The following is a 13,882-nucleotide window of genomic DNA, read 5'->3' as shown; positions in this document are numbered from 1 at the left end:
TAAGTATGGTTAGGGCACAGTTCCTCTAGAATCCAGAACTCAAATATAGTCTTAGACCTGATTACTGCCTAAACCCACGTCTTAAAAGGCAGACAGTAATCTATGCACTGTAGTATCTCTTTTGGCAACGATAGCAACAAAAATACATTATACATTAGTATGTTCATAGACAATGAATAATCCAAAATCAATAAATAAGCAAAAAGGCACTGTATGTTCATGTGTGTGTGTGTGTGTCTTGTGTGTCTTGTGTTTGTGTGTGTGTGTGTGCGTATGCGTGTGTGTGTGTGTGTGCATGTGTGTGTGTGTGTGTGTGTGTGTGTATGAATGTGTGTGTGTTTGTGTGTGTTTGTGCGTGAGACAGGTGAGAGGTTTGTGATGTCCCCCCAGTCACTGCGTGCACATGTAGGAGAAACAATTAATGTGACTTGCCCAGCCCGTAATTCTGGGCCGGGAACCAGAAAGTTTGTCTGTAAGAAACCATGCGGTGGGAATGACGTCAGCATCAAATCTGATCAGCCATCGCATGGGAGATACACAGTGGAGAACTCAGAAACAGGAGAGTTCATTGTGACCATCAGTAAACTGCAGAAGTCAGATGCTGGGACGTACTGGTGTGGAGTGGGCGGCTTTATGTATCATGACGTGGATGTCACAGTTGTGGGCGGTAAGATTAAAAACAAAAGTACATTAAGTATATTAAAACAGATCCATTTATTGACTGATTAATTGATCGATTGATTCATTGTTTGCACAGACCCTTGTTCCCTTTATCCAATTTCACGATCTTGTCAGATGTCAGGTTCTGGGGACACTCTATTGATTTCAACTATGACAAAAGTAAACAATAACAACTTAATCCTAACCCTTACCCTAACCCTACTCTAACCAAAAATGCTTTCAAAATTAGTTTTACCAAGATGCTTTATCAGAAATAGTTTTACCAGTATATTTTATAAAAAGCAAATGTGCAATGATTTTTTAGTAGTGTTGCCTATCTCTTTCACCCTTTTCCCAACATGTCCCCAGTACAACAGGGTTCTTTCAGTCAGCTATCTTCCTAAATTAGCAAAAACAAGTACTCACATTCTCTCTCTCTCTCTCTCTCTCTCTCTCTCTCTCTCTCTCTTTCTCTCACACACACACACACATAGTCATTGCTAAATTCAACAAAGATGGTAAGAGACAAGAGCCAGACATGCTATTTCCCAGAAACAGAGTTGTACCATGAGGGACAGGATGCATGATCATACAACGTGATCTGTGAGGAAGTAACACAGGCATTTGTTTTTGCAGAGCAAAAAAGAGACACAAAACTGGTCAGAACCATTACAAAAAAACAAATGCATGATATAAATAGATATAGATATGTGATGTAAATTCATGATACAATTCATGACAGTAGGCATGAGAGGACAGGACATCAGTATCCTGATGTGGAGAAGCTGGCTGAGGAAATTAATGTCAGGGGGCCATGTCTCCCATCTCTGCCCTGGCACATCAAGGCTTGTTAACTGAAAATGAAGAGGAGGTCCTTCAACAGGCAACATCTCCATAATGGTCCTCAGAGATACTCTTTGAAGCTTTTTAGTCAAATTTGGACCATTTGAGTCAGTAGCTCCAGCTGTAGTTCTGGTCAAGCTGTAGATTTCAGCTGCAGGTGCTCTCTCTAAATAACTGGTAAGAATACAAGGACATACACAATGTCATCATTCAGTTATGTATCAACACAAAGTCCTTTACCTGACCCCAGGGACCGTGCTTCATCAGTCAATGCAGAACATCCACATATTTTCCCCAATTTTCCCCTCCATTTTCCACAGTTTTTCACAGCATGACTGGTACAGGCTATGAGATAAAGACCTCCTGTTCATAGTTCCTTCCTGGCATTGCAGATGGGAAGTGATTTACTGGGCCTCTTTGTCGTGCACATTATCACCATCACTCATAACAAATGTCCTTCTCCAATTTTCTGCAGATGATGAAATTACCCCTTCTGTTTTGAAGACGACTACTCAACCCGCTGTGACAGATCATAGAGGTTAGTAAGAAGAACACTATTCATAGACCTTACCTCCACCTTCACTACCTGTTCCAGCATTGGCCTTTACCATTACCTGTCTCTGTAGAATGAGTTTAAATGGCTTCCTGGTGCAACATTGGGCCCACGCCAGGATAGTGCATGATTGTATCTCAACTTGTTACCACACCATACTACTGTCAGCCGTCAGCATTTGGCAAAAACTGGCATCATGCCACTTATTCGACTGGTAGGATAGGTATCTGTTAACATGAACTGGTTCCTCCCAAACAGGCCTGGCCAGCAATGTTGATTAATAAGCATCCCCTAAACCGCTTAAGTGGGTGGCTTACATTTCCCCAGTATAGTCACTATGCTTTTGGTCAGCACTGTCACCTCCTACATCAAAGACGTACATCCTCAGTGGCCTGACATCCTTGAGAATAAGTTTAGGGATCTTCTTTGCTGTTCTTGCTGCTTTCTCTTGTGTTTAGCCTTTGAGCAAGTGCCACATGAACTTTGAATCTGAGATCTTGTCAGGGTTCCCACATCATCTTCAACATGAAATTCAAGTACTTTTCAAGGACCTTCCAGGCCCAATTTCCTCAAATTCAAAGCTCCAACACGGCATAGTTTGAGACATGGATCAAGTTAGCTCTCTTGCTTGCTCGCCGCTGTTTAACCTGCATCATTCAACTTCAATCACTTTCTCAAGGTGGTGGGTGAAACAACGACGCACAGATGGAACATTTACCTATTTACTGACGTTAAGCAAAAGAAAACCCAAAAAACTTTTTTAAACTTTTTTGTCACATTTGGTCCATTAGAGAGTCAGTAGCTCCAGCTACTGTCCCTAAATGACTGGTAAAAATACAAGGACAAACACAATGTCATCATTCAGTTATGTATCAACACAAAGTCCTTTACCTGACCCCAGGGACCGTGCTTCATCAGTCAATGCAGAACATCCACATATTTTCCCCAATTTTCCCCTCCATTTTCCACAGTTTTTCACAACATGACTAGTACAGGCTATGAGATAAAGACCTCCTGTTCATAGTTCCTTCCTGGCATTGCAGATGGGAAGTGATTTACTGGGCCTCTTTGTCGTGCACATTATCACCATCACTCCTAACAAATGTCCTTCTCCAATTTTCTGCAGATGATGAAATTACCACTTCTGTTTTGAAGACGACTACTCAACCCGCTGTGACAGATCATAGAGGTTAGTAAGAAGAACACTGTTCATTGACCTTACCTCTACCTCCACTACCTGTTACAAAATTGGCCGTTACTGTTATCTGTGTCTGTAGAATGAGTTTACATGGCTTCCTGGTGCAACATTGCGCCCACACCAGGATAGTACATGATTGTATCTCAAGTTGTTACTACACCATACTACTCTCAGCCATCAGCATTTGGCAAAAACCTTGCATCATGCCACTTATTCGACTGCTAGGATAGGTATCTGTTAGCATGAACTGATTCCTCCCAAACAGGCCTGGCCAGCAATATTGATTAATAAGCATCCCCTAAACCGCTTAAGTGGGCGACTTACATTTCCCCAATACACTCACTATGCTTTTGGTCAACACTGTCAACTCCTACATCAAAGACGTACATCCTCAGTGGCCTGAAACATCCTTTAGAATAAGTTTAGGGATCTTCTTTGCTTCTTCTTTCAAGTACTTTTCAAGGACTTTCCAGGCCCAATTTCCTCAAATTCAAGGCTCCAACGCGGCATAGTTTGAGACATGGATCAAGTTAGCTCTCTTGATTGCTCGCCGCTGTTTAACCTGCATCATTCAACTTCAATCACTTTCTCAAGGTGGTGGGTGAAACAACGACGCACAGATGGTGGGAGACACACAGCGGAACATTTACCTATTTACTGACGTTAAGCAAAAAAAAAAAAAAATCAAAACGACTTCAATTTCTATGCTTGCACAAAACATAAATTCAAGCACTTTCAATGACCCATGTCTATGTATGTCTATTTTCAAAAACTTTCAAGGCTTTCAAGGCGGGGGGGGGGGGGGGGGGGGGGTTGCTCTGCTTTGTCGTGTCTATTATCATCATGACTCCCGACATTGTTTTCCATCTTTCTGCAGATCCTGAACCACCTCTCCTGTTTTAGTCTCTAGTTTGTGAGAGCAGTATTTTTGTAATGATGACAAGATTTTGACATTTTTCATTCAGGTCCTTTGAGGAGTGTTATACATGCTGTTATTGGATTCTGCGCTGGGCTCTTTATTGGTGCCATCATTCCCATAGGCATTCTGTGGAGGTGGTAAGTGAATGAATTTTATCTTGAATCAGTCTGAATAACAGACTTGAAGGAATCTGAACATAATAGCATTTGAGGGTAGAATAAGTGTATGTAATACCTTAGTGATTTTCCAGAATACGAGAGAAATTCTCTTTCACCCTGGAAAGCTTTTGCATTCTTTCTTTTCAGTCAAAAAAGGACATTTCATAACTTAAACCTTACTGTGTGTTATGACTTATGAAAAAAGTACTTGCGGTGCGGAAAAAAGGGCGGTGTCGAGAAAAGAAGTGGTCGGTAATTGAAACACATAATTAAGGTGACATGTGTTAGTTTAACACCCCTCAGTGTAGGGTTTTGCACATGGCATACGATGGAACTGGTCACTAAATATGTAGAAAGGAGAGAGAGACAGAAAAAAATCAGGAGGAGAAATGTCCCCTTTAAAACATGGCAATTCTTTTCTGTCAACAGGAAGAGAAAACATGAAGGAAACGAACTCAGTGGGTGAGGAGTTACATTCAGTTCCTGCTTTTGCAGATAGCACAAACAGCAGATTATAAATAATTAATCAAGACTGAAATCTGACGGTGTTTGTTAGACACTCTCCAAACATCCCAGCAGTTGCCTTCTTGAAGTTCAGTATTTTAGAAATGTTTAACAGGTGTGACATGATGCTGCTGTCCATGGTCCTGAATTGATACTTCTCAAAGTCAAGGTTTTGAATGTATGGCTCTCCCTACAGGCCAAACTTGGTGTTACAGCTGGTTCTCCCTTCACGTTACAGCATTTATAAACATACAGTCAGCTTCAAAAGTTTTAACAGACAGCAAAACATTTTTTATCAGCTTGGCTTGTTTGTCTCCTGCTGCAGATTTCAAATGATGCAGTGAAATTAAGATGGTGAAAATGCAATCCAGCAACTTTAATTTGATGTTATTTTCACATCATCTATTCAAAAATAAGTGCTCAGTTTGTACACACCCTCCTCTTCTTTTCTTTCATTCCTTTTCTCAGCCAATCTCACCATCTTTCATGCTCTCTCTCTCTCTCTCTCTCTCTCTCTCTCTCCCTCTGTGTCTATCTCTGTCTGTCTCTCTCTCTCTGTCTCCCTGTGTCTATCTCTCTGTCTGTCTGTCTGTCTGTCTCCTAGGCTGCCATTGATAACATGGACATAACTCTTGACATCACGTCCAGATCTGATTCAGGCTATGTCCCACAGTGAGTGAACACTCAAATCGTTTTTTGTTTAGAATGTTTTGACTTCCTTTCACTCCAATTTTGTTTTAAACCCCAAAATCTTAAATAATGCAAATTTAATCTGTACTTTTAAAATGATAATCCTGTTTGAGACTTACACATTTCTGAGGGAAACTTCTTTCTTTCCAACACGTTCTTTCCATTCTACAGCTGCAATAGACGAGAACTTGTGAGACTTCATATTTGGTGTTTGAAATGGTGTGTGTGTGTGTGTGTGTGTGTGTGTGTGTGTGTGTGTGAGATTGTGTGTGTGTGTGTGTGTGTGTGTGTGTGTGTGTGGCTTCTCAGTGGTACTCATCTATCTGTTCTTTCGTGTTTCATTGTCTGTTTTCAACATTCAACAGGGAAGAGCTCAAAAGTGAATTTTATTCTTTTCTGGACTTTTAATAACTAGTGTCAGGTTTTCCATAAATGTAAGCGTGCTACACATCTTTGTTCTTTTAATTCGCTATGAAGAGGGAACCTCATGTGTCTTCCTTAAATCTTCCATTAGATTAAATGAAAATCAGGAAAGTCCATTTGAATCCAGGTGGGAGCTGCAAGAGAGTTGCATCATTGGTGATGTCATTCAATATTCCCAGCATGTTGGCTGCCACACCCCCTCCTCTTAAAGAGACAGGGCGGACAAAAAGAGCCCTGTCGCCACTGCCATGAAATGTCTTTTCATTCTTCTCCTTTAACAGTTTTTATGCACTTTCTGAATTCCTTGGAGACTTCGTATTTTTGGACTTCAAATTGTAATAAATTGTGGTAAACCTGCTTCCCTGTTTCTGTTTGTTTGACAAACCCACAGGATGTTAAGCTGGGTGTCTCTAGGTGACAGAATTCACTTATCCTTTAAAGCAACACTAATTCTTAAGTTTCTGTGTTATGCTAATGTACTGAATATATTACTCATGTCAAAACCACAAACACTACAGAAAAGACACTGAGTCTAGGGCTGAGAGAGAGAGAGAGAGAGAGAGAGAGGAACGTATATATTAGCTGAACGGATGATTATAGCATGCGTCCTGCTTGATCTTAATGACAATGTTGACCAAGTAACCATTTTTAAAAATGGCAAACTCATGGTGTCATAACTCAGAGCATAAATAACATATTATACTGGGGTATATGAATATGAATTAAAATATCATTTTGTTCATTCTCAGTTTTGCAGAGTTTTGTTGTTCTTCATGCAAAAGTTGTTAGTTTGTGTTAAATTTATATATTGTTCAGTTTGGAGCTGCTTCTGTTTTCTTTCAACCCAAACCAAGCTGAACTGTGTCCCAAAAACCGACGCAATTGCTTAAAAGGGTGAACCGTTACACGTCTAGTGGAAACTAAATATAACTAAGCACTTCTTTCAGCAACATTTGGTAAATTAGGACTAGATCTCCTCACAGTATGGAAGTCAGCATTGTTGATCTTTTTCACGATGATGAACAGTGTTTCAGTTTTAGAGTGCCCTCTAGAGGAATTCTACTATTACAGCAAGAAACTAAATTTCACAGTGCAGTGCATTTCACGAGGGTTACAAAAGGAGTGTAGGACAGTTATTGTACGTATTGCTAATGAATTATTGAGGAAGTCAGGAAATTTGGAGCATTTGTTGAGCACTGTCTGTGCACACTTCTTATGGCAAGTAAACTGAGAGGAGAGAAATGTTTTGTTTTGAGGTGTAATGTTTGGTGAATTCAAAGGTGTCTCAGCTTTTTAAATCTTTTCATCTGTGAGTTTCTCCATGACAAACCCACAGTATCCTGTGTCAAGCCATTCACACAAAGACTCTCTACTGGGGGAAACTGTTTGGTGAAAACACTAGGGATGATTACCCTCTACTTGGTCTTGATTAACCCCTGCATCAGCACAGGCCCAGAAAGTCAAGATCTCTCCTGTTTGGTTAAGGAGTTTTACAATGGGCCACTGAGCAGAGTAAAGGGGAGGAACATTTTATGTCTGTGTGTTGAGTTATTGCTACATCATCAACTGATATGAAACCCAAGTAGTGCAGGAAATTGCTGTCAATGTCAGTAACAAATTAAGACAGGAGCTGGAGCCATGTGCTCAGTGCTGTTTGATTGCTCCTCTGATGTTAAGTAAAGAGAGGAGGCAACCTGAAGTTTGTGCTGGGTTTCGTCATGTACTTTCCCTCCACCTGGAGGAAACCCATGCAGTCACAGGGTGAACATGCAAACTCCAGACAGAAAGGACAGAAACCTTCTTACTATGAGGCGACAGCGCTACCTACTGCCCCACCCCCCGCAAACGAAAAACAATCAGATGTGATGTCCTCTTTCCATATCATGAATTTATTTGTTCTTTGAACAGAAGGAAGAGGAGAAGTGACATGGCTGCAGAGCAAACCTCAAAACAGGAACTACACACACACAGAGAGAGAGAGAGAGAGAGAGAGAGAGAGAGAGAGAGAGAGAGAGAGAGAGAGAGAGTGAGAGAGAGGGAGAGGGAGAGGGAGAGAGAGAGAGAGAGAGAAAGAGAGAGAGAGAGAGTTAGATGAAACACCAGCTGTTAGTCAGTTCTAGTGTTTCTGAGCTCTGATCATTCCCAGTGAGAATTTGCTCCAACTGGGTCAGGGTGTAGGTTCCAAACGAGACCAGGAAGTGCACATAAAGTTCACATAAAGGGTAGCTGCCCTGTGCCAAACACGTACCTGCTTCACTGACTTTGTCCTTAGTCTGAGAAATGGGTAAAATAAGCCCAACGTGCTCTGTAGGTATCTGGTGTGAAACTCCTCTGGCAACATCTCTGAAATGACCCTACTGGGAATAAGGGTGATAGCAGTGCTATGATGAGGAGTTATGTTCAAAAGCTGGACATTTTACTGTGCTTTTGCTTTTTTTCTCCTCTTGCTTTACTAATGTTGTCCAGGGGTGTCTGTTAAAGGAATGTCATAGGCGGAGGCTTGGGCAGCAACGCAGTGTCCAGTAATGGTCTAGACTATCTAGACCAGAGGTGGGCAAATCCAGTTCTGGAGGGCCGGTGTCCTGCCGTTTTTTTTTCACCTCTTAGCTACCTGTTGATTTTCACTTTAAAAAACAGGTGTGTATGCTCCTCAGCCAATCAGAGACTGTATTTAGTTGGTTGACAAGAGAAACAGCAGGACCATGGCCCTCCAGGACCGGATTTGCCCACCCCTTATCTAGACGGTCAAGACTATCTCTCTGTGGCACAGCTGAGAGTGAACAATATGCTAACATAGAGAAGCAGTGTGTCGACACGAGAGACAAAACGCAGGCAGATAACATTCACTACGCCAGTATACATTTTCACCAACCTGCTGGAGCCAAGAGGTGAGTCACACCCTGCTGTTCTTTCTCAGAGCATTTTCTATTCTGTTTTTTTTTTTTTTAATTTTTAATTAAAGAGCATATTGTTTAGAGTAATGGTTCTTCAACCGACCTTTTACAAAAAGCAAAGTCATTTAGAATATGCCAATTTAAGGGAATTTAAATACGGCTTATAGAGTGTCGGGCAGACACTGTGCAGCTTTCAGAAAGAAAAGGACATTTGTTAACCTTAAGTGTTCCTTAGTAATTAAAGATGCAGTTGTGTAAACTCTCTCCCTCTTTTTCACCCTTCCCTATCTATTTCTATCACCCTCACTCTGCCTCTCTATCCCTATCCCCTTTGATCTCAGTTCTCTCTTCATGGCCCAGGCCTCCCTGCATGCAGGACCAATGCATATCAAAGCAGAGACCACTCGCTGTAACACCTAACAGACGCCAGGCTTGATGTTTTAGGGCAGCTACCCCCAGACCATTTGCTCAAATGCTGATAATGTTTAAGTGCGAGGAAGACTAGATCACCTCAGGAGGTTGGTTTCCCTGTGAGAATGGAATTCAGACCGTGTCACAGGCCCCATCTGCATTGCTCCACTCGGGCACAAACTATGTAGAACAAAAGAAAAACGAAACTAACCATACGATATTATCAGTTAAATATGCATAACTGTTCGTATAGTCATAAATGCGCGGTAAAACTTAAAAATAGCGAGGAGCCAAGTCATGAGCCGCTAATTGTATGACCATCGGTGTAATTGTGCTGTTTTTAACGGTAAAGAGACCATATTTGGTCTTGTTCGGAAGCATAAAATGCAGTAGATTCGAGTAAGCGGACGTAATTTTACTGTTCTTTAATGGGAAAAAGTTATGTAAAATTATTTCAACCGAGCTCAAATTAATACTTCCCAAATTCCAAGGAGTGTCTCCTTTCAGACAGAGACACCCCCAAAAGGATAGCAGCACCCCCCGTCTGCAAATCAGATAAAATGCCAGACTCTCTGCTATCCTGTAGTTCAGTTCAGCTGCGCCAAAGTTCAGTTCAGCTGCGCTAAGGTTCAGCTCCAGTTGAGCTCCGGTTGTATCACCCGTAATGTAAGTCCGTCCGTTCTGTCCTGCTCGTCACCGCGAAGAATCGACCCAGGCTCACCGCTACGGAAGATCCGCGACGCTAAAAGACTTTCCCGGCACCTACACGAAGTCTCGCTCACGGTCTCCTTCTGCCAACCTCGGTAACTCCGATCTCTCATACCTGAACGTGGCTGGGCCTGCTCTTCTTCTTCCTGATCCCTTTTCTCTCCCTTCCTCACAACCCCTTTTTGTGTGTAACTCCACTAGAACATCACTCAGATAGTTCTTTTGGTTAAGCGTGCGTTCTCGTGAGTGATGCCTCATGCTCGCGTAGTTGTTCATTCATACATACTTTAGGTAACGAGGATACTGTTATTGTCTACCGCTAGTTGTTGGTCTTCTTGTTAGTAGATTAGATGCTGTTGTATGTGTGTGCATAGCGGACGTGCCTTAATTCCACCTGATTTCCAATTTATTCAACAATAGATTCATTCTGTACCGTTTGAATTTGATCGTTGTAATAAACGTGTACGTCTGTATTCCTACTCTTTGAGTACGTGATAAATTATTTCCTAGTTACTGAATGTGGTGATCCAGGAACTTAGCTAGAAGTATTGAATTCGAAGAGTAGTATTGTACCTGCTACTTTAATGCTGTTATTTATTATGTGTACGGCTAATGAAGACGTATTCAGAATAATTTCTAGGTTCAGTGTTCAGAGCGCTAAATTATAAATAGTTTTTCAGAATATCTGTAATTTCACTGGGTTCAGGTTCCAAAATAAGGTTATGGTTACAGCAAAGTGATATTAGTATTAAGTCTAATATTCACAGTGAACCATTAACCAGATTTTCCTCATACCATTGGCATGACAAGAGAATTGAGCAGGTGAAGAGGACATGAGAACATCCAAATGTGTCACTGGCAGAGAAAATGTCCAAGTTCTTGGCAAAGAGTCTTTACAGGACCTCAGACAGGTTATTCTCATCAGACAAGCTGTTTGCATAATGCAAATTTATGGTACTATACCCATGACAGTTTCTCTAATGGAGCATAACTGCACTGGTGTCAGACACAGTTAGTGATAAAATCATTCAGGCTGCCTAGTGCTCAGCCAAATCTCACCTTAACCCACCTGAAACCCACTTAGACTCAACAAAGACATGTTCGATGGGGAAAGACCGAACAGTTTGAAGGTACCGACAATCTTATATGCCTGAGACATTTTGTTTTGTTTGACCTGATTTACACTACAGATATGTATATGTGCTGTGTTTCAAAAATGTTTTTGTCATATGTACATATGTGTACTTATTCCACAATGGGGTCTTATTACCTTGTTTATTTGGAAACTTGTAAATAGATCTATAAATTTAGATTTTTTTTTGTTTTAGAAAACATACAAGCCACAAAGACAATAATTAATATTTGAATGTTTGTGTTTGAGAATCAGCAAGGGAGAGGAAGTTACAAGATGAAGTGAAATTAAAAAAGTGTGAAAGAACTGAGTGTTACCATAGCAACGGTGCAATGTTGCTCAACAATGGACATTTCTGAGAAAAACTTTGATTGTTCACACCATATCAGAAGTGAGAGAGAGACAGAGAGATAAAGAGAGCGGGAGAGAGAGAAGCAGGACTTCCCCATACTGTGACTGAGTGCTCTCTCTCTCTCTCTCTCTCTCTCTCTCTCATTATGTACAAATGACTGACTCATCCCACGATGCTGTAATCACAGATCTAAGATAGTTTTGCATAAGTGACGACTGGGGGGGGTGGGGGTCCCAACCCGAGTGAACTGGTTGGAGTGAACTGTAGTTCATTTTTTGCTGATCTGAAAGCTCCATATAGCCTAAACCAAACTCAGCCTGACTGAACTCAAGCAAGTCACAGACAACTGTTCAGATTCAGATAAGTATTCAGATATTGATATCGGGTATCGATATCAGGCATCGATACCAAAGTTTTCACCACAGATGTCATGCCATGTCATACCAACAGCATAGAGGTTCAAGTCTGTGTTGGATGCTCAAATGCCTGAGGAATGTTAAAAAAAAAAAAAGAAAAAAAAAAGAAAGGTCAGTAACCATGACACCCTATGTTTGAGAGAATGTTTGAGAATCAACAAGGGACGGGAAGTTAGAAGATGAAGTGAAATTAAAAAAGTGTGAAAGAACTGAGTGTTACCATAGCAACGGTACAATGTTGCGCAACACTGGATGTTGCTGAGAAAAACCGTTGCGTTCACTTGTTCAAATTTGATTGTTCACACCATATCAGATGTGATAGAGAGAGAGAGAGAGAGAGAGAGAGAAAGAGAGAAACAGGACTTCACCATACTGTGACTGAGTGCGCTCTTCTCTCTCTCTCGCTCTCTCTCGCTCTCTCTCTCTCTCTCTCTCTCTCTCTCTCTCTCTCTCTATCTCTCATTATGTACAAATGACTGACTCATCCCACGATGCTGTAATCACATATCTAAGATAGTTTTGCATAAGTGAAAACTGGGGGGGGTGGGGGTCCCAACCCGAGTGAACTGGTTGGAGTGAACTGTAGTTCATTTTTTGCTGATCTGAAAGCTCCAACTAAGCAGTTGAAACTCAGCCTGACTGAACTCAAGCAAGTCACAGACAACTGTTCAGATTCAGATACGTATTCAGATATTGATATCAGGTATCAATATCAGGCATCGATACCAAAGTTTTCACCACAGACATTATGTAGGCAGTTGTGAAGAAATATTGATGTTAAACAGCTGATTGATTACACAACAGCTGATTTTGCACAAGCAATTTTTGTCTGGTGAGTACCAACAGTATAGAGGACAGTAACCATGACAACCTCTGTTTGAGATAATGTCCTACTGCTCTTATCTACGTATGCATTTGTCATAGTTAACACTGTAACTTCTGTGCTTTGAGTGTTAACTTTCAGAGCATTAACCAAAGATCTTTTTTGGATTTGTGTCAAAAGTTCAAGCTGTATACTCACAGTTCCATGCCTGAGGCAGAGAAATAAATTGTAACAGTTGGTGGCTGATTGCGCAAAAACACAAAGCGTTTCCAACCCCAGACACCATAACACTCTTAATGCTGTTTACGCTGCTCTGACCTAAGAACTTCCCTTTACTGTTCTTTCATGAGTTTCATGAGGACATGCAACCGTCTCAAGCCACACATTCAAGGAATTGAGGATCGTTAGTGCTACGGCCAAATTTCTGCCAAAGAGGCAGAGGAAATTTCAAGTCTCAGCTCAAACGTGGTTAGATGGTTCTGGAAGAACCTGTTGCTACTCCAACTGGAAGGTGACAGAATAAGTTTAGAACATTAGAATCTCCCAACTGTTGTGGTATTGTACTGGGCAGGAATAGAGGTAACATCTGTTAGTTTGTCAAAATGTGGACTTTTCATATTGTCATTTGGATTGTTCTCTCAGGTGAGTTTTGTTTGTTTTTGGTTGTTTTTTTTTTTCAAGCAAGATCAAGCTTTTCGATATATATGTTGAAAGATAGTTGTATAAAATGCTAAAACCAGTTAATTACGGTGGAGTTCTGCTTTGACTGCAAGCCAGAGAATGATGTTCACTCACTATGGTCATGACCATTGGATAAGTATGGTTAGGGCACAGTTCATCTAGAATCCAGAACTCAAATATAGATAGTCATAGACCTGATTACTGCCTAAACCCACGTCTTAAAAGCCAGACAGTAATCTATGCACTGAAGTATCTCTTTTGGCAACTATAGCAACAAAAATACAGGAATATATTAGCATTTTCATAGACAATGAATAATCCAAAATCAATAAATAAGCAAAAAGGGACTGTGTGTTCGTGTGTGTGTGTGTGTGTGTGTGTGAGACAGGTGAGAGGTTTGTGATGTCCTCTCAGTCACTGCGTGCACATGTTGGAGAAACAATTAATGTGACTTGCCCAGCCCGTAATTCTGGGCCGGGAACCAGAAAGTTTGTCTGTAAGAAACCATGCGGTGGGA

At 41.1% G+C, this 13,882-nt stretch overlaps 1 protein-coding gene and 1 long non-coding RNA gene across 2 annotated transcripts; both read left to right on the top strand.

Moving 5' to 3' along the window:
* The first annotated feature begins 378 nt into the window (after window positions 1–378).
* LOC115815906 (CMRF35-like molecule 6) lies at window positions 379–2,543 on the top strand. The gene is made up of 3 exons (XM_030778875.1): window positions 379–667; window positions 1,979–2,041; window positions 2,515–2,543. The coding sequence occupies exons 1-3, from the start codon at window positions 379–381 to the stop codon at window positions 2,541–2,543; spliced, it is 381 nt and encodes a 126-aa protein (XP_030634735.1).
* Window positions 2,544–4,759: 2,216 nt separating this feature from the next.
* LOC115817381 (uncharacterized) lies at window positions 4,760–6,193 on the top strand. The gene is made up of 3 exons (XR_004025428.1): window positions 4,760–4,793; window positions 5,440–5,507; window positions 6,040–6,193. It is a non-coding gene; the product is annotated as an uncharacterized LOC115817381 (long non-coding RNA).
* Window positions 6,194–13,882: the final 7,689 nt, after the last annotated feature.

Source organism: Chanos chanos, chromosome 7 (genome assembly GCF_902362185.1).
Source record: "Chanos chanos chromosome 7, fChaCha1.1, whole genome shotgun sequence".
In the NCBI taxonomy this organism is placed as follows: Eukaryota; Metazoa; Chordata; class Actinopteri; order Gonorynchiformes; family Chanidae; genus Chanos; species Chanos chanos.
Note: the sequence above shows the minus strand (reverse complement) of the source record. Positions and strands in the feature narration are given on the sequence as shown.

What these genes read in the sequence shown, in the direction of transcription:
- LOC115815906 (XM_030778875.1), top strand. Translation starts at nt 379, where the DNA reads ATGTCCCCCCAGTCACTGCGTGCACATGTAGGAGAAACAATTAATGTG. An exon ending in GGATGTCACAGTTGTGGGCG is followed by an intron (nt 668 to 1,978) that starts GTAAGATTAAAA and finishes AATTTTCTGCAG; the next exon opens with ATGATGAAATTACCCCTTCT. An exon ending in CGCTGTGACAGATCATAGAG is followed by an intron (nt 2,042 to 2,514) that starts GTTAGTAAGAAG and finishes TCTTGTGTTTAG; the next exon opens with CCTTTGAGCAAGTGCCACAT.